Consider the following 25,258-nt stretch of genomic DNA (forward strand, 5'->3'; position numbering starts at 1 on the left):
TCATATACAAATGTGAGCGCAGCAGCCATGTTATATAAGTCAGCAGCATTCACTGAGCCTGGTGTCTGTTTTGTAATTCATCTTTGATATCATAATCAAATATTACTATAATAAGGCTCTACTCATCTAGTCTGGGGAGAGGAGCAATAAAATCAGACAGAAAAAGCAAAAGAGAAACATTTTCATTATATTAGTTTGTAGGTATGGAAGCAATCTCACGCATTCAATCCCCAAACCTCAGGAAAAGACGTAAGGCTTTTTAGAGATCTCAACTCTAGGCAAGGCTGCTATTAGTAAGCTGTATGAACAGGACAGGAAAGTAAGTCAGAGCAGCCCCCGCTGCAGTCACACACACCCAGGTAGGCCAGTCCAGTACCTCTGGGATCCACATTCCCAGAATATCATTGTCACTGGTCAGGTCTTGTCCAAACATAGCTTCCATTGCTTCATCATCAAGATCAATTTCCAACTCCTCATCTAAATTAAAGTCATACAATGCTCCTGGATCTTGCTGCAAAGATATTCCTTCTCTTCGACTTTGGTTCCTGTGGGCCTGCACAGAGCGGTATAACCCCGCTCAGAAAAAAACAAAAAAGGCATTTTATTTGAATGAATAAAATAATGCCAAATATATTGTCAGTTATTAACTGTCACACGTGCAGGTGAGAGCCTACCACAGCTGGCTTATTAGAACCCAAACCACAAAGCTCAAATTATGTGTAGTTCTCTCCTGTAAAATGGGGAGAATAATAGCTCTCATACTTCACAGGGGTGTTGACAAGTTTAAATAAGATAACTCATGAAAAATTCTTTATAGAATTAGTTACATAGAAAAATACTCAGTAAGTGTTAGCTGTTATTATTCTTTCAGGTTTATTTTTTTAAAAACCAGTCCCTTGTTATTTTATAGTAAATATATATACTGTATTTTTTAGAATAGTCTAATTTCTCTCACTACTCCCCAAAATAATTGTACTAATTCTTTATGTTCTAATACTTCAATGATCAAATTCTGTTTTTCTTTTTTCTTTTTCTTTCTTTTTTTTTTTTTTTGGGTACTGGGGATTGAACGCAGGGGTATTCTACCTCTGAGCTACACCCCTAGCCCTATTTTTTATTCTTTATTTTGAAACAAGGTCTCACTAAGTTGTAAAAACCCCTCACTAAGTATCTGAGGCTGGCCTTGAACCTGTGATTCTTTTGTCTCAGTCTCCCCAAGTACTGGGATTACACACATGTGCCATCATGCCCAGCTCTAATTCTGTTTTGATAAATCCTATATTTGGTTTGGAAAATATATTCCCTATAATGTATACTTTACATGCCCCAAATATAATCCTAGAATAATTTACTAATGTATTGAGGAAAATCGTGTCTGCTTATCTAAGGACTCATCAGTAGATAAATCTCTAAGTTTCACAGAGTATATTAGAAAAGCCAGTGCCTGCTTTTGTTGGCCAATTATCTTTCTAGCTCCTTCTCACCGGTGATGTTAAACATTAAATATGTATCATCACTTCTTTCTTTTTGGTACTAGGGATTGTATGGGGACATTCTACCTCCAAGCTACACTTCCTTTTTATTTTTTATTTAGAAGCAGGGTCTTGCTAAGTTGGTGAGGCTGCCCCCTTGAACCTGCAATTCTCCTGTCTTCACCTTCCAAATACTGGGATTATAGCACATCTGGACTACTGAGAGTAGGGGGAGTATTTTTCAAAATCTACAAACTGTCAACATAGACTTATACACCCAGAGGGAACTTCAAAATAAATATATGAATATATGCTGTGATTTCAATTAAGCAAAATCATGTAAATGTGCAGAAAACACTATGCAAATAGTTCTGTTAACAAGAAGAAATGAAACACTTGGGATCATCAGGTTACATCTTCTTTGGTTTTTTTTGGGGGGTTTTTTTTTTTTGGTACTGGGACTAGAACTCAAGGACATTCTACCTTCAAGCCGCATTCCCAGTTGTATTTTATTTTTTATTTTAAAACAAGGTCTCAGCCTCCTCAGTACTGGGATTATAGGCATATGCCACCAGGCCCAGCTATCATACATCTTTTTTAATGTTGCTTTTATATTGATTTTACAGTAAGATCTTTCACCAAAAGAAGGATGTAAAACATAAATACCTGCTCTTGCTAGCAACGTGCGAGCTGCTAAGTCAAACTTATGCCTTCTTGTCACTGCTGAACGACCTCTAGCTGGTGGTCCACTTCCAGAAGCTGCATTCTCTGTATGATCTAGAGTATCAGGGCTACAAGTACAAGTTTGAAAGCAACACAAACTTTTAAAAGCCATCATGAAAAGAAAGCAAAGATACAAGATTGCTTTGGTACTATAATTTTCTCCAAATAACATTGAGAATAAAATTCATTGTTAAGAAGATGGTTTTGAGCCAGGTGTGGTGGCACATGCTTGTAATCCCAGCATTTGGGAGGCTGAGACTGGAGGATCGTGGTTCGCGGACAGCCTCAGCTACTTAGTGAGGGCCTTTGCATCTCAGTGAGACTCTATTTCAGAATAAAAAATAAAAAATAGGGCTGGGAGTGTAGCTCAGAGGTAAAATGCCCCCTGGGTTCAATCCCCAGTACCGGGGGGGGGGGGAGCTTTTTTGTTTGGTACTGGAGACAAACCCAGGGGGCATTCTACCTCCACTATGGACCCCATCCAACCCCCAGCTCTTTTTATTTTGTTTTGAAATAGGATCTTGCTAAGTTGAGGTTGGCATCAAACTTGAAATCCTCCTGTCTCAGCTTCCCAAGAACTCAGATTACAGGCATGTGCCACCATGCACAGCTGTTTTGTTTTGTTCTATTGGTGCTGGGGATTGAACCTTGACCCTTGTGCAGAGCCCTTTCTCTGCCACTGAGCTCTGAGCCTACCTATAATGAAACTTTGAAGCATATGTTTTGTCCTTTGCAAAGCTCCTAAGTTATAATGTAATATACTGTGCAATAGTTTTATCTAATTTAAATTCCAACAACAGTTACTTAATTCATCTTCAAATTCCAGCAGGATCAGAACTGGGGATATGGCTCAGTGATAGTGTGCTTGCCTTAGGTCTATTCCCTATCACTAAAGGAAAAAAAAAGAAGGAAAAATTTAAAAATGGCCTTTGCTGGGCATGGATGGTGGTGCATGTGGATCACAGGTTTGTGGCCAACCTCAGCTGCTTAGTGAGGCCCCTGCAACTTAGTAAGACCCTGTTTCAAAATAAAGAATAAAAAATAGGACTGGGGGTGTAGCTCAGAGATAGAATGCCCCTGGGTTCAATGCCCAGCACCACTTGGTGGCATATGCCTCAGCTACTTAGTGAGGCCCTTTGCAACTCAGTGAGACCCTGTTTCAAAATAAAGAATAAAAAATAGAGCTGTAGAATGCCCCTGGGTTTCATCCCCAGTACCACAAAAAAGAAAAAGAAAAAATAAAGAAAAAGCAAAAAAAACTGTTGAAGGAGAAAAGATTTTAGAAGAAATCTAGAATATATTATTATACCTCATTTTAGGATAGATATTATCACAGAATTGTTATCTCTCTCTTTCTTTCACAGCACTGGGGCTAGAACCCAGGGACATTCTACCTCCAAGCTATACCCCCAGCCCTATTTTTTATTCTTTATTTTTGAAACAGGGTCTCATTAAGTTGAGGAGAGCCTCACTACTTAAGTAGCTAAGGCTGGCCACAAACCTGCGATCCTCCTGTCTCAGCCTCCCAAGTACTAAGATTTCAAGCGTGTGCCAACACACTCCGCTACAGAATTCTTTTTATAACACAAAAGAGAAACATATACTGGATACTAAAAGCCTAAAAAAAAAATTAAATCAAATTCCTAAGCCGGGTATACTGGCACACATTTGTAATCCTAGTACTTGGGGTGCTGAGATAAGAGGATAGTAGGTTCACGGCCAGGCACAGCACTTAGTGAGGCCCTCTACAACTTAGTGAGACTCTATTTCATAGTAAATCAAAGAATAAAAAATATAGAGCTGAGGGCATAGCTTAGAGGTAGACTGTCCCTGGATTTCATCCCCAGCACTAAAAAAAAAAAAAATCTATCAAATGCATTAATTAAATCAATTTGATAGTAAAATGAACAGTTTTTTTTTTTTAATATATTCTTTCCTGTGGTACTGAAACCCAGGGGCTTTTCTACCTCCGGGCTATACTCCCAGACCTATTTTATATTTTATTTGGAAACAGGGTCTCACTTAGTTGCTGAGAGCCTCACTAAGTAGCTGAGGCTGGCTTCGAACCTGTGTGATCCTCCTGTCTCAGCCTCCCAAGCGCGGGGATTACAAGCGTGCGCCACCACGCCCAGCTTTGAACATTGTTTTATTATTATAGAATAAAATCCCCAGACCTGCAAAAAAAAGTTTATCAGTATGTTTATTTTACATCAAAATAAACTTGTTTTAATTTTTAGTTTCTTGTTTTCAGCTAATTTTTACATAAAAACTTATAAATGTTCTTCCCATGAAAATCCATTCAAATAAAAATTTGTCATTTTTACTCATCATAGAAACAAAGGCTTATAATTATAATGCCCAAAATTGATATGCCCACTATCATATGGGCAAAGTTAGTAATAGTTATCAACTTTACTGAGGGAAATAAATGGGATTTTGGCTATACCATATAACACATGGAACAGAAATGAACTGGAATTTCACCTTTCACTAAAGCCTTCCTCCATTTCGGCAGCATCAGCTGATGGTATGTCTCCGGGTGACTGCAAGTAACAGGGATCATTTGACTTCCCACCACTGCCTAGGACTGCTGTTCCATGCCTGGGGTCAGCTGTGCTGCCTGGCTGGGGCTCTTCTCCATCCTCATGCCCGGGGTGCTCTATCATCCACATGGCAAGGACAGTGATATTTTGGGCATCAGCTTCTCCTCGGGCACCTGTACAGGTGGAAAAGCATGATTCTGAATTTGAAAAAATTAGTTTTTCAATCATTTTTAAAGTATTTGCTCATGTAACTGATCTGATAGTAAAAATCCTACCAGAATTATGATCTCTTAAGAAATTTGTTGTTTCATTAAGAGAGAACTTCTCATATATACAATCACTGATATATAAAAACTTATCCTAGCCAGGAGTGGTAATGTATGCCTATAATCCCAGTACTCGAGAGGCTGAGACAAGAGGCGCGCAGATTCAAAGTCAGCCTCAGCAAATTGGTGAGGCTCTAGCAATTTAGTGAGACCCTATTTACAAATGATAAATAAAATAGGGTTGGGGGTGTAGTTTAGAGACAGAATGCCCCTGGGTTCAATTCCCAGCACCACAAAAAAAGAAAAAGAAAAAGAAAACAACTTATCCTACCTGTAGCTTCCATGGCTTTGGCAATCTGTCGGAGAGAGAACCCCATTTCTAGCAAGGGGACTGCAATTGCTGGAGGAGGAGGAGATGTTGAAAGTCTACTGCTTGGGTCTGACAGGGCTAAGGCAAAAGAAAGAGAAGGCCTTTATGTCACTATATACCATGAACAAAATGTTTTATCATGGGAACAGTAAGTCTCCAATTTCTTGGTACTGTACAAATTTAGTAATATCTTACTCTACTAAGTGAGTAAGTTCTCACTTATGCAAATTTCAAACATAGAAATTTTCAAGAATAGTACAAAGAACTCTTCTCTTGTGGATCATTGCAGAATAGGTAGCAGACTTGATGCTCCATCTCCCCTGAGTATGTAACTCCTAGGGCATTCACCGGCATAACCAGAACACAGCCATTAGAATTAGGGAATTAACAGTTAGTGTCATCAGCTAATACTGTCCTTTACAGAAAAGGACCCTCATGATTCTCTTTGCATTTTATTCAGTTGTCAAGTTTCTTTGGTCTATTTTAACCACTTTGATACTCTGAAGATTATAGGCCAGTTATTTTGTATAATGTGCCCCAATTTGGATTTGTCTGATGTTCCCTATGTTTAGATTCAGGTTATGCTTTTTGGTAGGAGTAGTACAAAAGTGATGCTGCTGTCTTATATCTATTTATGTTTAATGGTTGAATTAATTGTAGTGATGATGGTTCACAAATGATGGTTTTCTAATTTCATCATTCTTTTCAGATGCTTAAGTCTTCTACTCTAAGGCAAGGCTTCTCCTTTCATAGTAGGAGAGAAGAAATATGGACTTACAAATTGTATTTATGGGATATGATCTGTTATAATGATTACTTATCCTGATACCTCAAATATCTCAGATTTGGCGGCGGAAGCCCCTTCATTCCAGTTCTATATACTTTTAGGCATGTGCCTATCATTCTCTGAGAACTTATTAGTTATAAAGTACACAAGTCTAAGTTCATCTCATACTCAGCCCTGAAATCAGTCATTTCTCCCACAATGTCTGGGCTCCTATTCATAGAGAATAGTATTTAGACAAGATCTAAGCACTAAGTGTGCCTTTTGCAAATGAAGCATCACTGCTCCCATACCTTCTAACTGCACAGTGCTAGTGGATAACTCTTAACGCTCCTTGTCTTTGGCACTTGGTACTAGGGTCATATCTCACATACAAGAAGCCCGCCTTGTTCCAATCTGGCTTTGACACTCATATTAGGCTACTCTTAGGGTTTGAATAAAATGTCCCCTGGAAAAGTTCATGTGTTAACAATACAAAATGTTCAGAGGTGAAATAATTTTAAAATGGGGGTTCTAATATCATCAGTAGATGAATCTATTGATGGGTTAATGGACTTATTGGGTGGTAAGGCAGGCAGGTAGGGTGTAGCTAGAGGAGGGAGGTCACTAGGGGTGTGGCTCTGAGGACTATATGTATGCCTTGTCCCCCAACACTTCTCACAGCCATGCCCTGAGTTCCACAAACATGACCTAGCCTAACACTGACTGAAGACTCTGAAGTCTCCAGAATTGTGAGCAAATAGTTCTTCTTTCTTCTCTGTCATGGCCATCACATATTTAGGGTCAGAGTAGTGAGAATGCTGACTGAAAGAGCCATCATGTCACTCATCAAACCTTGCTGACAAGAATATCTACCTACCTTGGCCACAACTAACAGTGAAGAGGGAAAAGGAAGCAAGGTCAGAGAGGGTTCTCATTCTTTATTTAAAAATATCACTACCAGCCAGGTATAGTAGTACATCTGTAAACTCAGAGACTGGGGAGGCTGAGGCAGGAGAATAATGAGTTCGAGATCAGCCTCAGCAACTTAGCAAGACCCCACGTCAAATTGAAAAATAAAAAGGGCTAGTTGGGTGTGGTGGCACACGCTTGTAATCTCAGTACCTGGGAGCCTGAGGAGCATCACAGGTTCGTGGCCAGCCTTAGCTACTTAGGCCCTCTGCAACTTAGTGAGACCCTGTTTCAAAATAAAGAATAAAAAATAGGGTTGGGATATGTAGCTCAGAGGTAGAATGCCCCTAGGTTAAATCCCCAGTACTGCATAAATAAATAAATAAATAAAGGCTGAGGATGTGGTTCACTGGTAGAGTATGTCTGAGTTCAATCTTCAGTAGCAAAATAATCACCACATTAAAAAAATAATAATAACATGGAGCCAGGAATGGTGGCACACGCTTGTAATCCAACATTTGGGAACTGAGACAGGAGGATTGCGGTTCAAGGACAGCCTCATCTACTTAGTGAGGTTCTGCAACTCAGTGAGACCCTGTTTCAAAATAAAGAATAAAGAATACAGCCAGGGGAGGGATAGCTCAAAGGTAAAATGCCTTTGGGTTTCATCCCCAGTACTGCAAAAAAAAAAAAAAATCACTATTGCTATGTGATGATTCTGATATAACTGATGGACTTCTACTTCTGGTTATAATGGGGGAGAAAAACAGAGAAAATATGTTAAACAATAATCTTCAGACAATGTACCACAGGCAGTGTAAAATAAAAGTCCCTAACATACTTAAAACCCAAACATACTTCTAAATAACTCAGAAGTGAAGAAAAGCTCTCAAAGGTATATTAGAAAGTACTTTAACCTAAATGAAAATGGAAACATAGCATTTCTAAATGTGTTAAGTTGCAGGTAAAGCCATAGAGGGAAATTGATAATAAAAGTGGCCTGTATTAGGAGTAAAGAAAGGACGATGCTACTGGTATGCTACTTCTCTTCCAAACAGCCATGATTCAGTCTACAGTCTCAAGTGGAAGACACCCAGTTTGATGGATGCATCCCCTTCATTAAAATCATTACTTCCCCTTCGGTGAAGACAAAACATGATACTGACAGCAGATTCCATCCCTCTGGAGTGCCAGGAGGTTTGGGGGTCACAGTACCTGACAGCACACGCACCTGTGCGGTTAGCTGGCCTTGCTGACTGGGAGTCAGGAGAAGTTAAACTCTGCCTCCTTCCTACTTCATCAGAAGGAGAGGTCGGTAATGATGATATTGGAGGAGTCTGTGCACGACGTGTGGGAAGTACAGTGGTGGTTGGGTAACTAGAGAACATTTGCCTTTAAGAAAATAACAATGGTTAGCATAAAATCTAATTAGAAGATAATACATCTTTTTTGGTGCTGGGAATTAAACCCAAGGCATTCTACCTCTGAGCTACATAAGCCCTTTTTATTTTATTTTACTATATTTTTCTGAAACAGAGTCTCACTAAAGTTGCAAGGGGCCTCACAAGGTAGCTAATGCTGGTGGCGAACCTACAACCCTCCTGTCTCAGCCTCCCAAGTACTGGGATTATAAGCATGTGCTACCACGCCCGGTTGGGCTACCACTTCACTAACTAGCTGTGAGACTCTGGGATAAATTAGTAAGCTCTGAGGGACATTTGCAATTTCAGTTAAATGGCTTTTACTACATGATCTCAGGTTCCTCTACCTCTAGAACACCAGGATTCAGTTAGGCCTACCAGTCATAAAAGAATAACCATGCCTTCAGAACCAAAGACAGCAGCACAAAAGACACTGAAGGTCAATTTTTCTACCTGAGAAGACTAAGTGGCATCACTCCTGGGGATTCAGACGCAGGCACTGTTTCTGTGTCGGTGACGGGAGTAGTGGCAGTTGTGGTGTCCTCAAGGGAGCTGCTCATAAAGGAAGTGGTGCTTGAGGCTGACGGGCTAGTGGTAACTGGCGTCTGTGCCTGTTGAGCTTGGTCAGTTTCTTCAGCTTGTTGATCAATTTCTATGAATCAAGATAAAGTTTAAGAAAGCAGTAAGGATTTATTTTACAAAAGTAACAGTGGAAATGGAAAACTTTAAATTTTAAGTTTTTAAATATGTTTTCTGACTTATAGGAAAAGTTCTTACATATGTATAACCTTGTTTTCACTATTGTACTCATTATTCTAGACTCTACAGACAGTACTATAAAAATGGTCTTGTAATTCTTCATTTCTGTTTTTTGAGATCATTTTAAAAACAAAAAAGGTCTCACTTTTGGTTTTAAGATTTGATAAGAGGTTCTATAAAGATATCCAAATATTAAACTGTTTCCTTAATGTTATGTGAAATACAAATGTATCACTATAAGGATCTCACTATCATATATAATTACAGTGCATCAATAAAAAATTATTTTAAAAAAATTATGCTTGCCGGGCGTGGTGCTGCACACTTATAATTTCTGGATTTGGGAGGCTGAGACAGGAGGATCTGGGTTCATGGACAGCCTCAGCTACTTAGCGAGGCCCTTTGCAACTCAATGAGACCCTGTTTCAAAATAAAGAATAAAAACTAGGGCTGGAGATATCACTCGGAGGTATGCCTCTGAGTTCCATCCCCAGAACCACACACACACACACACACAAAAATTATGTTTCTCATTTAGGTCTTGTTTCAAAATAAAAAAATAAAATAGTGCTGGGGGTGTAGCTCAGAGATAGAACACCCTTATATTCAATCCCAAATACCACCACACACACATTGGATTTCCTTACCATTTTTATTTTGATGCCTATCTTCAGTCTATATATAGGCAAAGATAAAGCCATGCTTAAAAAAAAAAAAAAAAAAAAAAACTAGACAGAAACTCCATGCTTTAAAAAAGGCAATGATTAGCTGGGCATGGTGGCACACACAATCCCAGTACTTGGGAGGTTGAGACAGAAGACCTAAGTTTGCAGCAAGCCTCAGCTACTTAGTGAGGCCCTCCACAACTTAGTAAGATGCTATTTTTAATGGAAAAAAAATTAAAAACAGGGCTGGGGGTATAGCATAGAATGTCCTTGGGTTCAATCCCCAGCACTGCAAAATAAAATAACTAAAATAAGTAGCAATTAAAATAAAATAAAAAAGATAGCAATTACAATAAAAAAGATTCCAAATACTTGGGAAACTGAGACAGGAGGATCGCAGGGTTGAGGACAGCCTCAGCAAGTAGTGAAATTCTCATCAACCTAGTGAGACCATGTTTACAAATACGAAATAAAATAATCAGTCTGGGAGTATAGCTCAGAGCTAGAATGACTCTGGGTTCAATTCTCAGTGCCAAAAAAAAAAAAAAAGCCGGGCATGGTGGCACATGCAGGATTCAGCTACTTAGGGCTGTGGGGAGGTAGCTCGGAGATAGAATGCGCCTGGGTTCAATCCCCAGCACCACACACACAAAAAAGGAAATGATTATAAGAGTGTGTGTGTGTGTGTGTGTGTGTGTGTGTGTGTGTGTGTGTTTAAAGGGTATGAATTGGAGGTGGTAGCACATGCTTGAAATCCCAGCATTTGGGAGCTGAGACGGGAGAACTGGAGTTCTCAGACAGCCTCACCTACTTAGTGAGGGCGTTTGCAATTCAGTGAGACCCTGTTTCAAAATAAAGAATAAAAAATAGGTCTGGAACTGTAGCTCAGAGGTAGAGTGGCCCCTGGGTTCTATTCCCAATACCACACACACACAAAAATGTATAAAAATGTATAAAAATGTATAAAAATTTACAGTATTTATTTATTTATATGTTTTTTCCTTTATCTTGTAAGGGGGCCTACAAATAAACATAATCAAAACAGAAGTTGCTAAAAGACAGCTTATTCTATAACAGCATTCTTATTTTATGGACAGCCTATTCTTGGTTTGCTAGATGGCCACTTTCTTTCATAATCAGCATGACCTTAACACTTCTACTTATATGTACCATACATTCTCTATTTACTGTCTAAGCTAAGACAGGAAGGAGTAAGGGCAAAGGAAAGGAAGGGAACGGGAGGTGAGGTGAGGAGAGGAGAGGAGAGAAGGAAAGAACCTATGTTTCATAAAGCCAAGAGACATTGTTTTGTCCACTGCTGCATTCCCAGAACTAGAAAATACCTGGTATGTAGCAGTTACCGAATAAACATTTCCTGATAAACCTCCTTTTTGTTTCAGAATTTGTAGTATTTCCAAAGGTAAAGATATAAATGAGTTTGGTGGGGTTTTTTAGCACACATACTATATAATCTATAAAAGTAATAGGCTTTAAAATGTCTTTGAAATATCTCTAAAAATTATTAGAATATTATATATTTTGAATCAGAGCAATAAATATTTAAGTACCTTTCGCAGCATTAAATTTCAGTTTTAAGACTTCCGGGAAGATGGCGACCGAGAAAAGCGGGGCTTAAGAGCCCCGCTAACAACCAATCTCCATTACCACAAAATCAGCGCCTTTCATAGCCAGAAAACACCATCACCAGTGAAACAAAAAATCACCAGGCTCCAGAGAGAAAGCGGACTGAGAACAGAGCCACAGAGGAGATAACCGGCCTCACGCCCGAGGACGCGGCAGACGCGGCAGCAGCGCCATACTGCCGGCGGCACCGGCGAATTCACGGGACGGCTACAGCAAGCCGAGGTGAGCCACTGCGGAACAGCCAGGCGGGATTTCTCCACGCAGAGAGCATCTAAAGCTCCCAGTGGCCGAGCTCAGCACACGCTGCAGGGATTCAGAGTGGAAATCAAAACCAAGAAGAAAAACACCAGCCCCACAGCCGAGGGCGTAGCAGCGGCGCCATATTGCCACCGGTGGCAGCAGCACTGAATTCAGCGAGGCCAGTACAGCTACATCTGCGTGCTCAAGAACAGTGAGTCAAATTGCGGGCCACAGAGGAGAAATCCCAGTACTGTACTCCCTGGGACTTGACCCAGTGGGGGAGGGGCGGTGGCAGAGATATCACATCATAGGAGAACGTGCAACCTGGCACCCCCCACAGTCTAAAGCAGCCTCTATCGACTCTCTGGGTCGGAGACTCTGTGATACAACACAGTAAAGGAGTAGTGGGGTCTGAGATACTACTGACTCGAGATCCAGAACACCTTAAGTGAAGTCATAGTGACCCAAGGGAAGAACCCAGAGAAGGCACAAACATCCGAAATCATGGGAAAGAGGAATAATACTGGAGTAATAAATGCCCACAACCACACAACATCAGAACCCGATAAAACTGAAAATCAGAGATTTCTAGAAGATCAAATCAGGAAAATAACTATAGAAATAATAGAGGTGCTTCGAAAAGAACTCAGAGAGAGCCAAAAAGAGATAAAGGATGCAATTAATGAAGTAAAGGCCTCAATTCAAAGCACAAACAACCGATTAGAACACATGGAGAACAGAATCTCGCTCTTAGAAGATGATCATTCCAAAAATGAACGCATAGTTTCTAGAAAAAAATATCCGACAGCAGGAATCTGATATTGAAGAAATATGGGTCCATTTTAAGAGAGCTAACCTAAGAATAATTGGAATAGAGGAGGGAAAAGAAAGTGAAACCAAAGGGATCAACAATCTCTTCAAGGAAGTAATAGCAGAAAATTTTCCAGACATAGAGCAAGAGGTCGATACACAGGTCCAGGAAACTTATAGAACTCCCTTCAGACAGGATCGGAGAAGAGGATCCCCACGCCACATAACTGTCAAAATGACCAATGTGGAAGCCAAGCAGAGAATCTTAAAGGCAACAAAAGCAAAGGGCCAAGTGACATTCAGAGGCAAACCAATTAGAATCAGTCCAGACTTCCCAAACCAAGTCATGAGAGGCAGAAGGGCTTGGAGTAACATATCCCAAACTCTGAAAGAAAACAACTTCCAGCCAAAAATTTCCTACCCAGCAAAACTTTCTATCAAATTAGATGGAGAAATAAGAAGCTTCCATGACAAACAGAAACTGAAGGAATTTATGTCTTCAAAACCAGCGCTAGAGAAAATACTCAAAGAGATTAACTACAAAGAAGAAATAGGTAACACACTCCAGAACTAGAGAAACAAGATTTTCCATCCAACAGACAACTAAGATTGGTTATCTGTGGAGATTCATTATTTATGTTAGTCTTTTACCTATCTCTAAAGGGTATTGTTTGTCTTTATTGTTGTTAATTTTAGGATTTCTAGTTGGAATATTAATATACCTTCAGATATAGCATTTGGAAATATTTTATCCCATTCTATTAGTAACTGTTAACTCTGTTTACATTGTCTTTGGATATACAATTTTTTTTTATTTTTTAGGGAGTTTGTATACTCCTCTGTTGCCTGTGCCATTGAAATCATAACCAAGAAACCACTGCCAATTTCAATGTTGTGAGGTTTAATGACCCAGATTTTCTCCTAAAAGTTTATAGTCTTAAGATTTATATTTAGGTCTATTATCTATTTTGAGTTAATATTTGTATATGGGATTAGGTAAGGGTCCAATTTTATTCTTTTCCATGTAATTATTATTTTTTAACAATATTTAGTTAAAAGATTAATATTTCCACCACCAAATGTTCGTGGAATCCTTGTCAAAAATAACTTGACAATATAGGGAAGAATTTAGCTCTAGGCTTTTATTTAACTCCAATGGTTTATATATCTGCCTTTAGAATAGTACTACACTATTTCAATTATTGTAGCTTTATATGGTTTGAAATCAGAAAATATATATCCTCTAGCTTTGTTCTTTTTCAAGATCATTTTGGGTACCTAGAGTCCATATTCCATATTAGGATAGATTTTTTTCTGAAAAATAAATATATAAATATATGATAGTTTCACCTAAAAAATAGAAAAAAAATATTCTCTGGTAAGAAAGAAAGCAAAAAGAAATATTGAAATGTTATCTTTAAGTCATCAAAAGCTTGGTATCAGACAAATGAAACTGTTATGTGAGATTATCATTTTTAATTTTAGATAAATTGCCATAATACTAGATGTCAACTACTAAGCCAAGCATGGGAGGGAGGGATAGGGAGAGAATGGGGTGGGGATTGGGTGGGGGCTGACTGGGAAAAGTGTGCATGTATGTCTACAAAAGTATGTATCCTACTATGATGTATGAATACAGTGCACCAATAAAAATAAATAAATAAATTTAAAGAAAAAGAAGTCAAAAAACAACAACAAAAAAAATTTTTCAGTTTTACAGAAATGAATAATAATTATCAAGTTCTAATGCTTATAATTAAGTAGGTTTTAAATAAAAAACTATAGGTAGAATAATATAAGAGTAAAAAATAACTGCATTTTTTTCTTTCTTTTTTGGTGGTACTGGGGGTAGAACCCAGAGGTTTTCTACCTCTGGGCTATACTCCCAGACCTTTTATTTTTTATATTTTATTTGGAAACAGGGTCTCACTGAGTTGCTGAGAGCCTCACTAGGTAGCTGAGGTTGGCTTCGAACCTGTGTGATCCTCCTGTCTTGGCCTTCCAAGCACAGGGATTACAAGCGTGTGCTACCACGCCCGGCTTAGGACTGCATTTCTTACAAAGGAAAAAAATTAAAATTACTCTGGCAAAATACAACAGCACGTATCACTTCACAGTAATTAATATAATTTAAGTAGTACAATGGCAAAAAAAAAAAAGATCAGATAACATACCTTGCTTAATTTTGCCCCCAAACTGGTCTTCCAAAAGTCCATGGACCACTAGTTTATAAATCATGGCTTGAGCTCGCTCCAAATCAGCTAGTCCCAAGGCTCGCTTTATGGGCGACCGCATGACTGCCCGCTTCACCATGTGCCGCATCAGGAACTGCAGGGCTGCACGCATCTCCACGTCTTCGTGAACAACTGGAGAGCTTGCACAGTCTGAGTTGTGGCCATTTTCAGCCAGAACTTTTGGTATCAGCAAGAGCTCAGCATATTTACTACAGCCAAGAAGAGCACTAAGTGATTTCATAGCACCGAGGTAGAGATAGGACAGCTGTACTGCTCTGATTTCTGACTGGGCTATGTCATGGTTTTTGGACATGTGGTCATGATTTTTTCTTTTTCCTTCTGTTAATTGATGCTGAGATTCCACACCTGGCAGTGCTGGATCTAAAGAAAATGAAGCTACTTCATTTTCTGATTTGGAGATTATGGTACCCTGACTTTTTACATCATCAGATGATAAGCCAGTTCGCACATCTAAAGCAGATTCGTTCTCAAGTTTCTGTTCCACCTCCCCTTTTTCCTCAGACTCATGTCGGTGTTTCTTCTCATGTCGCTTGGTGCTCTGTTTCCCCGTATCTTCATGAATGCCTGTTAGATACGTTAGGTCCAGCAGCACCGAAGCTGTCAGGCCTCGGAATCGCGCCACGTCAAACGGAAGTGGTTCACAGGGTTCCAGATTATACAGTGGAGTATCACTAGGCGACCAAAAAGTTGGGAAGCTTTAATAAAGATCAGAATGACACAGGAAAAAGCAAGTGAGGGAAAGACAAGAGGAAAGTACAGAAAATAATGTAGACAAAACAAGAAGCATCATGTATACAATACAGAGAATAATTTACACAAACTGGGGACGTCATTAAAAGAGAAAAACGAGTCAATTATGAGAAAATGGAGAGATGTGATGCTACATGCAAATGCAATGAGATGTATATATGCTTTCATATGAGAATACTATAATGTAAGCCAGAATTTGGCAGACTTTCCATAAAGAGCCAGCCCCTAAATATTTTAGACCTTGTAAGGCACACAGTTTCTATCGCCACCACTCAACTGTGCCATCACAATGCAAAAGCAGCCACTGACACATCTAAACATATGAGTGTGGCTATGTAACAGTACTTACAAAAACATGAAGGGGCCAGGTGAAATGGGATGCAAGCTATGTGAAAATCTTGTATAATAAATCTAGTTTATTGGGTGAGTAATGACTCTTTAAAACCCACTTAATGGAAGACTTTATTTCAATAAAAAATTAACTTTGTAGTCTTCAATTACTGTTTCTAATTAATTGTTTAGACAAAAGTATGGTTATATATTTCATAATATTTAAGAAGAAATTCCTCATTAAGAGTGTTATAGCTGGGCATGGTGGCGTACGTTTGTAATCCCAGCATTTGGGAAGCTGAGACTGAAGGATCACGGTTCACAGCCAGCCTCAGCTACTTAGTGAGGCCCTTCACAACTCAGTGAGACCCTGTTTCAAAAATAAAAAGACTTAAAAATAGGGCTGGGGGTGTAGCTTGGAGGTATAATGCCCCTGGGTTCCATCCCCAGTACTGCAAAAAAAAAAAAAAAACTATTATAATTAGATAAACTGTAATAAAAAGTCTTAGCAAGTATATAAGGTTTTGTTGTACTGATCTAAGTTTTGGTTCTATATTATCTTCCTTATTTTCCATTCACCTAATTTTTATTTGTGTGTGTGTGTGTGTGTGTGTGTGTGTGTGTGTGTGTGACAAAGAATTTAATCTAGAGGCATTCTACTTCTAAGGTACCACCAGTCCAATTTTTTATTTATTTTGAAACAGGGTCTCACTAAGTGCTGAGGCTGGCCATGAACCTGCAATCCTCCTGTCTGAGCTTCCCAAGTACTAAAATTACAAGTGTGTGTCACCATACCCAGCTTATTTTATTTTTGCGGCACTGGGGATCGAACCCAGAGGAATTCTACCTCTGAGCTGCACCTTTAGCCCTTTTTATATTTTTGAAACAGAATCTTGCAATGGCTTCAAATCTGCAATTTTCCTGTCCTATAATCACAAGTATTGGAATTATAGGCATACGCTCCTGCATCTAGCTTATTCATTTAATTTATTAATTTACTTATTTTACTATTACTGTGTGCATATTGGCAAAGCATCATAAATCCTTTCTGAAGCAAGGCAAGAATAAAAGAAAATGTAGACACTTTCATGTGACTTTTAAAACTATCATCAGTATCTGAGCTTAGTAAAGTGGGAAAAAGTACAGTCTACTGACTCCTGAAATTGTGTAAAATTTATATATGTATATTTTTTAAGTAACATTTACTAGGTTCTAAAATCCTAAAATGAAGCTGAGTGTGGTGTACACACTTGTAATCACAGTACTTGGGAAGCTGAGACAGAAGAATCGCATGTTCAAAGCCAGCCTTGGCAATGTAGCAAAGCTCTCAGACCCTGTTTCCAAATAAAGAAATAAAATCGGGCTGGGGGCATAGCTTGGAGGTTGAGTACCTCTAGGTCCAATCCCCAGTACCAAAATAAATACATACATACATACATACATACATACATACATCCCTAAAATGAAACACTAAAAAATCATTGTTTTACATACTGTTTTATGTCATTTTAACATATAACTTTATAGAAATCACATTAGACAGCATAATAGTCAATAGTATAAATAAATCCATTCTTTTCACATGATCTAATTATGTAGACTCATCAGATAAGTGAGTTCCCTTTCATATAAAGATACCTTAAAAAAATATATGTGAGAGCAGGGCATGGTGTCGCACAACTGTAATCTCAATATTTAGAAGCCTGAGACAGGAGGATCACAGGTTCAAGGTCAAGCTCAGAAAGCAGTGAGATTTATATATCAACCTAATGAAACCCTGTTTGTTTCTTCCTTCCTTTTCTTTTCTTTCTTTTTTTTTTTTTTTTTGCAGTACTGAGAATGAAACCCAGGGATATTCTACCTCAGAACTACACCCCCAAGACCCTGTTTCTAAATAAAATAGGGCTGGAAGCCGGGCGTAGCGGCACAAGTTTGTAATCCCAGTACTTGGGAGGCTGAGACAGAAGGATCATAGGTTTGCAGCCAGCCTCAGCTACATAATGAAGTCCTCTGCAACTTAGTAAGATCTGTTTGAAAAAAAAAAAAAAAAAGAATTAAAAAATTGGGCTGGGGGTGTAGCTCGAAGGTAGAATGCATAGCTCAAAGGTAGCATGCCTCTAGATTTAATCCCCAGTACCACAAAGTGTGTGTGTGTGTGTGTGTGTGTGTGTGCGTGCGTGCACGCTCGAAATTTCTATTTTAAATCTTATAAATCTTATGTAAATGCAAACACATCTAAATGATGTAAAATAATGTAATTTTTATATCTATTCAAAATATACACATTGAAAAAATAAAACATATCCTTTTTAAAAAAGAACATTAATCACAGATAATCCAAAACCTAATTTTGTCACGCAAATGTTCCAATCCTAATAAAATATAATCAATAAGCCAGGCGTGGTGGTGCACGCTTGTAATTCCAGTACTCAGGAGGCTGAAATAAGAGGAGCGCAGTTCGCGGACAGCCTCAGCTACTTAAGGAGGTCCTCTACAACTTAGTGAGATCGTGTTTCAAAATAAAGAATAAAAAATGGGCAGGGGGTGTAGCTCAGAGGTAGAATGTCCCTGGATTCCATCCCCACACCCACAAAATAAATAACTAAATTAAATAAATAAATAAATAAAATAAAGAATTGAGAAGGTGTAGCTCGGTGATACAATGCCCCTGGGTTCAATTCCCAAAAAGTACACACACACACACATACACACACACACACACAGAGAGAAATAATCAATATAATCAATCCTAACACAATATAATCAATAGATTAGGTAGCTGGCTTTTTTATCATCCTGGTATATAATGGAAATGATCTCAAAGAGGAAAACTGATTTTAAAAAAAGCAGCTACAAAGTCGGGCATGCTAGCGCATGCTTATAATCCCAACATTTGGGAGTCTGAGACAGAAGGATCGTGGTTCATGAACAGCCTCAGCTACTTGGTGAGGCCCTTTGCAACTCAGTGAGACCCTGTTTCAAAATAAAGAATTAAAAAAAAAAAAAACCACAGAAATGGGGGTATAGCTCAGAGGTAGAATACTCCTGGGATCCATCCCCAAGACTTTAGAAGAAAAAAAAAGCAGCTACAAACCAGGTATGGTAGTGCACACCCATAATCCCAGTACATGGGAGGCTGTGACAGAAGGATCATAGGTTTAAGACTTGCTCCAAACTGAGCGTTGTGGCTCATGCTTGTAATCCCAGCACTTGGGAGTCTGAGACAGGAGGATCACACAGGTTTAAAGCCAGCCTCAGATACTTAGTAAGGCTCTCAGCAACTTAGTGAGACCCTGTTTCCAAATAAAGAATAAAATAGATATGGAAGTAGAGCCTGGAGGTAGAAAAGCCCCTGGGTTCCACCCCCAGTACCAAAAAAAAAAAAAAAAAAGAAACTTGCCCCAGAAATGTATCGAAACTCTCAGCCCTCCCTATTTCAAAACAAAAAAATACAAAAAGTTGGTGTGTAGCTTAGAGGTAGAATGCCCCTGGGTTCAAACCGCAGTGTCATAAAAAAACAAACAAAAAAACAGAACACCAGAATGCAGCTCAACATAAGGCTCCAAGTTTCATTCCTAACACTCTGTCCACCCTTTCCCCCCAAAAGCAGGATACCAACTGAAAAATGGAAGGTATTCCTGTTAAACCTAAACTAGGGAGTTTACCATTTTACTACCACACAAAACAAAAAACTATGTATTTTACAAATTACTAGTATTTCAAGAAACATGGGTTTGGGAAATACTCCTGTATAAAATTATAGTACCAAAACCTAGCTATCTGAAGAAAAAATTATTTAAGAAAGTTTAATCGCAGCTCACCTAAATTACACAACTACTCACTGTCCATGGGCCATGGCCCATTTCATCATTAAATACTCATTTGCTAAAAGTGAAACTCAACAGATCATACCTGATGGTAATTTCTGCTTCATCCCATTGGACCTTGGCAGACGTGCTGCCCTCTTTGACCACTCCCAGCAGCGTGGCATGGCGCCCAGTTTGCTTGTGAACACACCGACCTCCAACTCTAAGACCAGCATCAACTCCTCCTATCACTGCCAGAACCGGCCACACCTCTATGCAAAGAGTCCTGAGCTGTGGCTCTGAGAGGTCAGCAAGGCCATGCCTATTATGTTTACCTTTCTCTTCCTCTTTGCTCTCCTTCTCCTCTCTCATTTCATTTTCCTCTCGGCTCTGAACCGAGCGGCTTTTCTTTAGCTTCTGACCTGACTCTTTAATACATATCTTAATTTTATGTAGTCTTTCCATCATTTTTTTGTTAATGCAGTAAGTCCAACGGTCTGTTCGGTGAAGGATACGGATTAGCTGGATAGTGGCCTCTGCTAGCACTGCTGCAACTGGACTACAAATGGGATCTCCTGGAAGTAAGTCCCGTGGTGTGCCTCGCATCTGCATATCACAAATTTTCACCTATAAAAAAGAAAAGAATGGAACATGTTTGATATCAATAAGTCATCTTTACTACTAATCACTATATATTCTAGCATATGGACTCCCATGATGAACTACTGTTTAGTCTAATACATGTGTATCATATCATCTGGCCCCCTAAAGGACTGAGGAAATGTTAGAGACCTATTGAAGTTACTAGCAATATGTTCCTTTGGAATAAGCTGCCCTGTCGTGTAAACCTTTTATAGCCTATGAGAGCTGTTAGGACCTCTCAATAGATGGACAAACACACACACACACACACACACACACACACACACCAAGGTAGATGAGGCTGGCTTACTTTAGTCCAAAAAGGAATATTCTCAAAACAAATAATAATGTGTCCTGAAACCATCTTATATCATTCAAGGGGAACAAAAGTAAAATTATAAATCTACAAAATTAGCACAGTTCCAATCTGGACATACTCTGCAAATTGGGCATAGAAGTTAGGAGAGGTAGCCAGGAGTGGTGGCACAGGCTTGTAATCCTAGTACCTGGGAAGATAAGACAGAGGATCGTGGGTTCATGGCCAGTCTCTGCAACTTAGTGAGACCCTGTTTCAAAATAAAGAACTGGAGGTATAGCTTGGAGGTAGAATACCCCTGAGTTAATCCCCAGTACTCAAAAAAAAAAAAAAAAAAAAGTACAAGAGAGAAGCAAGACTTGGGTTCAAACCTTATCTCTACATAATCTTAAGTAATTATGTAATCTCGTTAAGCCTTAAACTTTTCAACTAAAAAATGGTGCTATTAATACTATTGAACTCCTACAGTTATTTTAAAACTTAAATGTGCTTATTAGTATAGTGCCAGGTAAACTATAAATGATAAAAAAGGCAAACTATTTTTCTCTGAGATTCTGTTTTTCTCAGAGATTCTGAAGTTTATTAGAAAAGCCTTCCAGATAGAATAAATTGTTACATAATCAAAAGCTGGATGAATTTCTTCATGGTTCATAGGTGTTGGAAATCACCATGCCACTACTCTTTCCAGAACATTCCAGAACCTATTTTAGGTTACAATAATATTACCAGGGCAAAGGATAGTATTAGGCACTGGGACAGCCTCTTTATCTTCAGTTCAGTTTTTATCACCTAGCTGTTCAAGATGTAGTTCCCACTGGGAGGCTAAGACACGAGGATCACAGGTTCATAACCAGCCTTAGCAATTTAGCTAGGCTCTCAACAACTTAGGAGACCATTTCCAAACCAAAAAAAAAAAAAAAAAAAAATAGGGCTGGGAGTATAACTCAAGAGTTCCTGTTTCATGAACAGCATAAAAAAAATTCTGTTAAGATTTACTAAGTCTAATACTTTTATACTTTTACTATGTGAAAATTATATATGATCTAATGTGAAAACTTCTGCTATAAAATAAGTAGAAGCTTTTTGGTTTGTTTGTTTGTTTGTGCCGTACTGGGAATGGAACCAGGGGCATTCTACCTCCAAGCTACACCCCCAGCCCTATTTTTTTTCTTTATTTTGCAACTCACTGAGTTGCAAAGGGCCTCACTAAGTAGTAGCTGAGGCTGTCCTCCTGTCTCAGCCTCCCAGATGCTGGGATTACAAGCCTGTGCTACCACCTAGCAGGCTAATTCTTGAGAGTAGTTCTATGCCATACTATATTCTACAGTGAAAATATGGCATGAGAAAAAAATATAAAAATAAAATCTACCCACCAGCAAAGGGAGACCAAAGAGAAGTTCGTCTCTGCCTGGGTTTTTGTTTTTATTTTTTCTTAAATATGCTTTTATTGGTGCATTATAGTTCTACATCATAATGTAAATCATGTTAACAGTGATATACATGCACACAGAACGTGGTGACCTCCTCAATCCCTCATTTCCACCCTTCCTTCCCCATATAAGGTACTAGGATTGACATAGGTATTTTCACAGATTTACACAAAGCCATTGATAGTAATTCCTTCACTGATCCTAACTTTACCCCTTTTCTTTCCCCTAAAACACCTCCCTGGCTCCCCTGAGGTTTCTCCTCCATTATCTGGAGTCCCTCTGATATTCCAATTGCTCCCTAGCTTCTGAATATTAAACAAAACATATGACCTTCCATATTCTGTGACTGGCTAATCTCACTTAACATGATGTTCTCTAGGTCCTTCCATTTTCCTGCAAATGACATAATTTTGTTCTTTATTGTTGAGTAGAATTCCACTGTGTAGATATCCCATAATTAATTATCCCCTTAATATTGTTCTCATGTGGTTCAAATTTATACCATCTCCAAGTTCTGAGAACTTCCCCAACTGAATGAATGGAAGTTAGTTTCACCATCATAACTGGAACTACCATTACTCAGCTAATGGCATCTATTTATATTTAAGATTATTTCCAGATGTCTCTCTAATGACCACAATTACCAATGTATCACAGTATTCCTAATCTAGTTCCTGTAATTCCCATCACTGTACATTTCTGAAAGTTGATTCACTTATTTAAATTACCAGAATATCAGTAGTGCCTAATGTAGAAAAGATAATTGCTGAAAGTATTTAACCTTGGAGAAGAATAAATTACATGGGCTATATGCTTTTAATGGTGAAAATAGTTTATTATAGTTATAAATTCTATCTGATGTTAAATATTAGTGATAGTATTAAATATTCTTTGTGCTTAAGTATAAAGGGTTGAGGCTTTATTACCTTTTCACCTGGGTTGCTACTATAGAACATTACACATGGGTATAACTCAGCTGCATCCACATCTTCAAAAGCTAATTTGGGTTCCTAGAATGTGCAAGAGGTAAGGAAAAGGAAAACAAAACAGTATTTTTTTTAATAGATCTCTAACCACATTAAATTTTTAAAAATTAATATTTACCCACATTAAAATTCAAAGCCCTTATGAGAAAAAACAAAAGTTACTAAAGCAAATCTCAACCCTGTTAACCAAGAAAATTCCACATGTAAAAAGTGATTCTAGCTGGGCATGGTGGCATATGCTTGTAATCCCAGCACTTGGGAGGCTGAGACAGGAGGACTGCACAGGTTCGAAGCCAGCCTCAGCTACTTAGTGAGGTTCTCAGCAATTTAGTGAGACCCTGTTTCCAAATAAAATATAAAATAGGTCTAGAAGTATAGCCCAGAGGTAGAAAAGCCCCTGGGTTCCACCCCCAGTACCACAAAAAAAAAAAAAAAAAAAAAAGATTCTAACACCAGGCGTGATGGTGCACACTTGTAATCCCAGCATCCGGGAGGCAGAGACAAGAGGATCCCTGTTCAAGGACAGCCCTCAGCTACTTAGCGAGGCCTTCTGCAACTCAGTGAGACCCTATTTCAATAAATAAAAAAGACTAAAATAATAGAACTGGGTGTGTGGCTCGGAGGTAGAATGCCCCTGGGTTCCATCCCCAGTCCCACCAAAAAAAAAAAAAAAAGATTCTAATCTGTGCACTTGTTTTAAAAATCTCACTAGGACTTTATCATCTTTCTGATAAATATTATAAGAGCCAGCAAACATTAAAGAAAAGGAGAAGGACAAGAGATTATCAATAGACTGCATAACTCTTAACTTGAATAACTGTAACTTTGGGGGAAAAAATATTTATGCACGGGTTTCAGTACCTCTCCATTCTTCCCAAAGGAAATGGTCCTGGCTTCCATGTCTAATACACAGGTAATGAAATCTCCTTGAGTAAAGCTGGACAGTGTCAGAGTTTGTTCGCCATTATGGTAGAGGTTACCACTGTAAGCTCTATAAAGCCACATATCCGAGGTGGTGCGGTGGTTAAAGTCATGTACCGGCCATCGAGAAACTCCAACACACGTGCCTTCATTACCTCTGTTTTCCTTCACGATGTAAAACTAAAATAAATGCCATAGTGTTCAATGTTATTAACTGCATTGACTATTACAAGGGAATGTGTTTATAAATATTTATGCACTTATGGCATTACAAAAATAGTACAGACTTAATGTAAATCCTTCACCCAATTTCCATTTATAATAATGTCTTACATAATTATAGAACATCATTTATATATAATAATTTAAGAGTATTTCTTTCCGCAGATATTTTTTTTTAATCCCAGAGAAAAGGAAATAAAAGTAAAAATGGTAAAAACTACTTAGAATTCTACGCACCTTCCACTGATAACACCCAGAAGTTACCCCAGTTGACGCCAATCCATATCCTTTTCCTCCACTGCCATGAGTTAAAATCTGTCCATTTTCAACAAGACAACACTGAGCTTTCTCTGGATCAAAAGATACTTCTTGAATAGGAAGATTCTCATCTTCTTCCTCCAATTCTCCTTGCTTCTACCAAAAAAGAAGCTGGGTCATTATTCTGGAGTAAACAAGACCTCGAATATATTCTGAGGCTCTTTGATTTCCTCTAATTAGAGGACAGAGATATAAATGATATTATAGTAAGAAAATACTAGCTGTGCATGGTGGCGCATGCTTGTAATCCCAGCATTTGGGAGGCTGAGACAGGAGGATCGTAGTTTGCAGACAGCCTCAGCTACTACCTAGTAAGGCCCTTTGCAACTCAGTGAGACCCTGTTTCAAATAAAGAATAAAGTCAGGTATGGTGGCTCACACTTGTAATCCCTGTGCTTGGGAGGCTGAGACAGGAGGGTTGCACAGGTTCGAAGCCAGCCTCAGCTACTTAGTGAGGCTCTCAGCAACTCAGTGAGACCCTGTTTCCAAATAAAATATAAAACAGGTCTGGGAGTATAGCCCAGATGTAGAAAGCCCCTGGGTTCCACCCCCATAGCCACCAAAAATAAATAAATTTAAAATAATTTTAAAATAAAGAATAAAATCGGGCGTGGTGGCGCACGCTTGTAATCCCCGCACTTGGGAGGCTGAGACAGGAAGATTGCATGGGTTCGAAGCCAGCCTCAGCTACTTA

The 25,258-nt window shown here is 38.7% G+C and overlaps 1 protein-coding gene across 1 annotated transcript in view; it reads right to left on the reverse strand.

The window, feature by feature from the left end:
* The window catches only part of HERC1 (HECT and RLD domain containing E3 ubiquitin protein ligase family member 1), a gene marked incomplete at both ends in the record, with an annotated part of 161,097 nt that overhangs the window by 53,737 nt on the left and 82,102 nt on the right, over positions 1-25,258 (reverse strand). The window contains 11 exons of the mRNA XM_080690546.1: positions 356-576; positions 2,139-2,263; positions 4,680-4,911; positions 5,336-5,452; positions 8,281-8,441; positions 8,924-9,122; positions 14,763-15,538; positions 19,836-20,356; positions 23,044-23,127; positions 23,965-24,204; positions 24,484-24,660. Coding sequence (XP_080546672.1) covers positions 356-576; positions 2,139-2,263; positions 4,680-4,911; positions 5,336-5,452; positions 8,281-8,441; positions 8,924-9,122; positions 14,763-15,538; positions 19,836-20,356; positions 23,044-23,127; positions 23,965-24,204; positions 24,484-24,660 — 2,853 coding nt within the window. The remainder of the gene's footprint in view (positions 1-355; positions 577-2,138; positions 2,264-4,679; positions 4,912-5,335; positions 5,453-8,280; positions 8,442-8,923; positions 9,123-14,762; positions 15,539-19,835; positions 20,357-23,043; positions 23,128-23,964; positions 24,205-24,483; positions 24,661-25,258) is intronic.

The sequence above is a fragment of the Muscardinus avellanarius genome (assembly GCF_963383645.1).
Source record: "Muscardinus avellanarius genome assembly, chromosome: 3".
Classification (NCBI taxonomy): Eukaryota; Metazoa; Chordata; class Mammalia; order Rodentia; family Gliridae; genus Muscardinus; species Muscardinus avellanarius.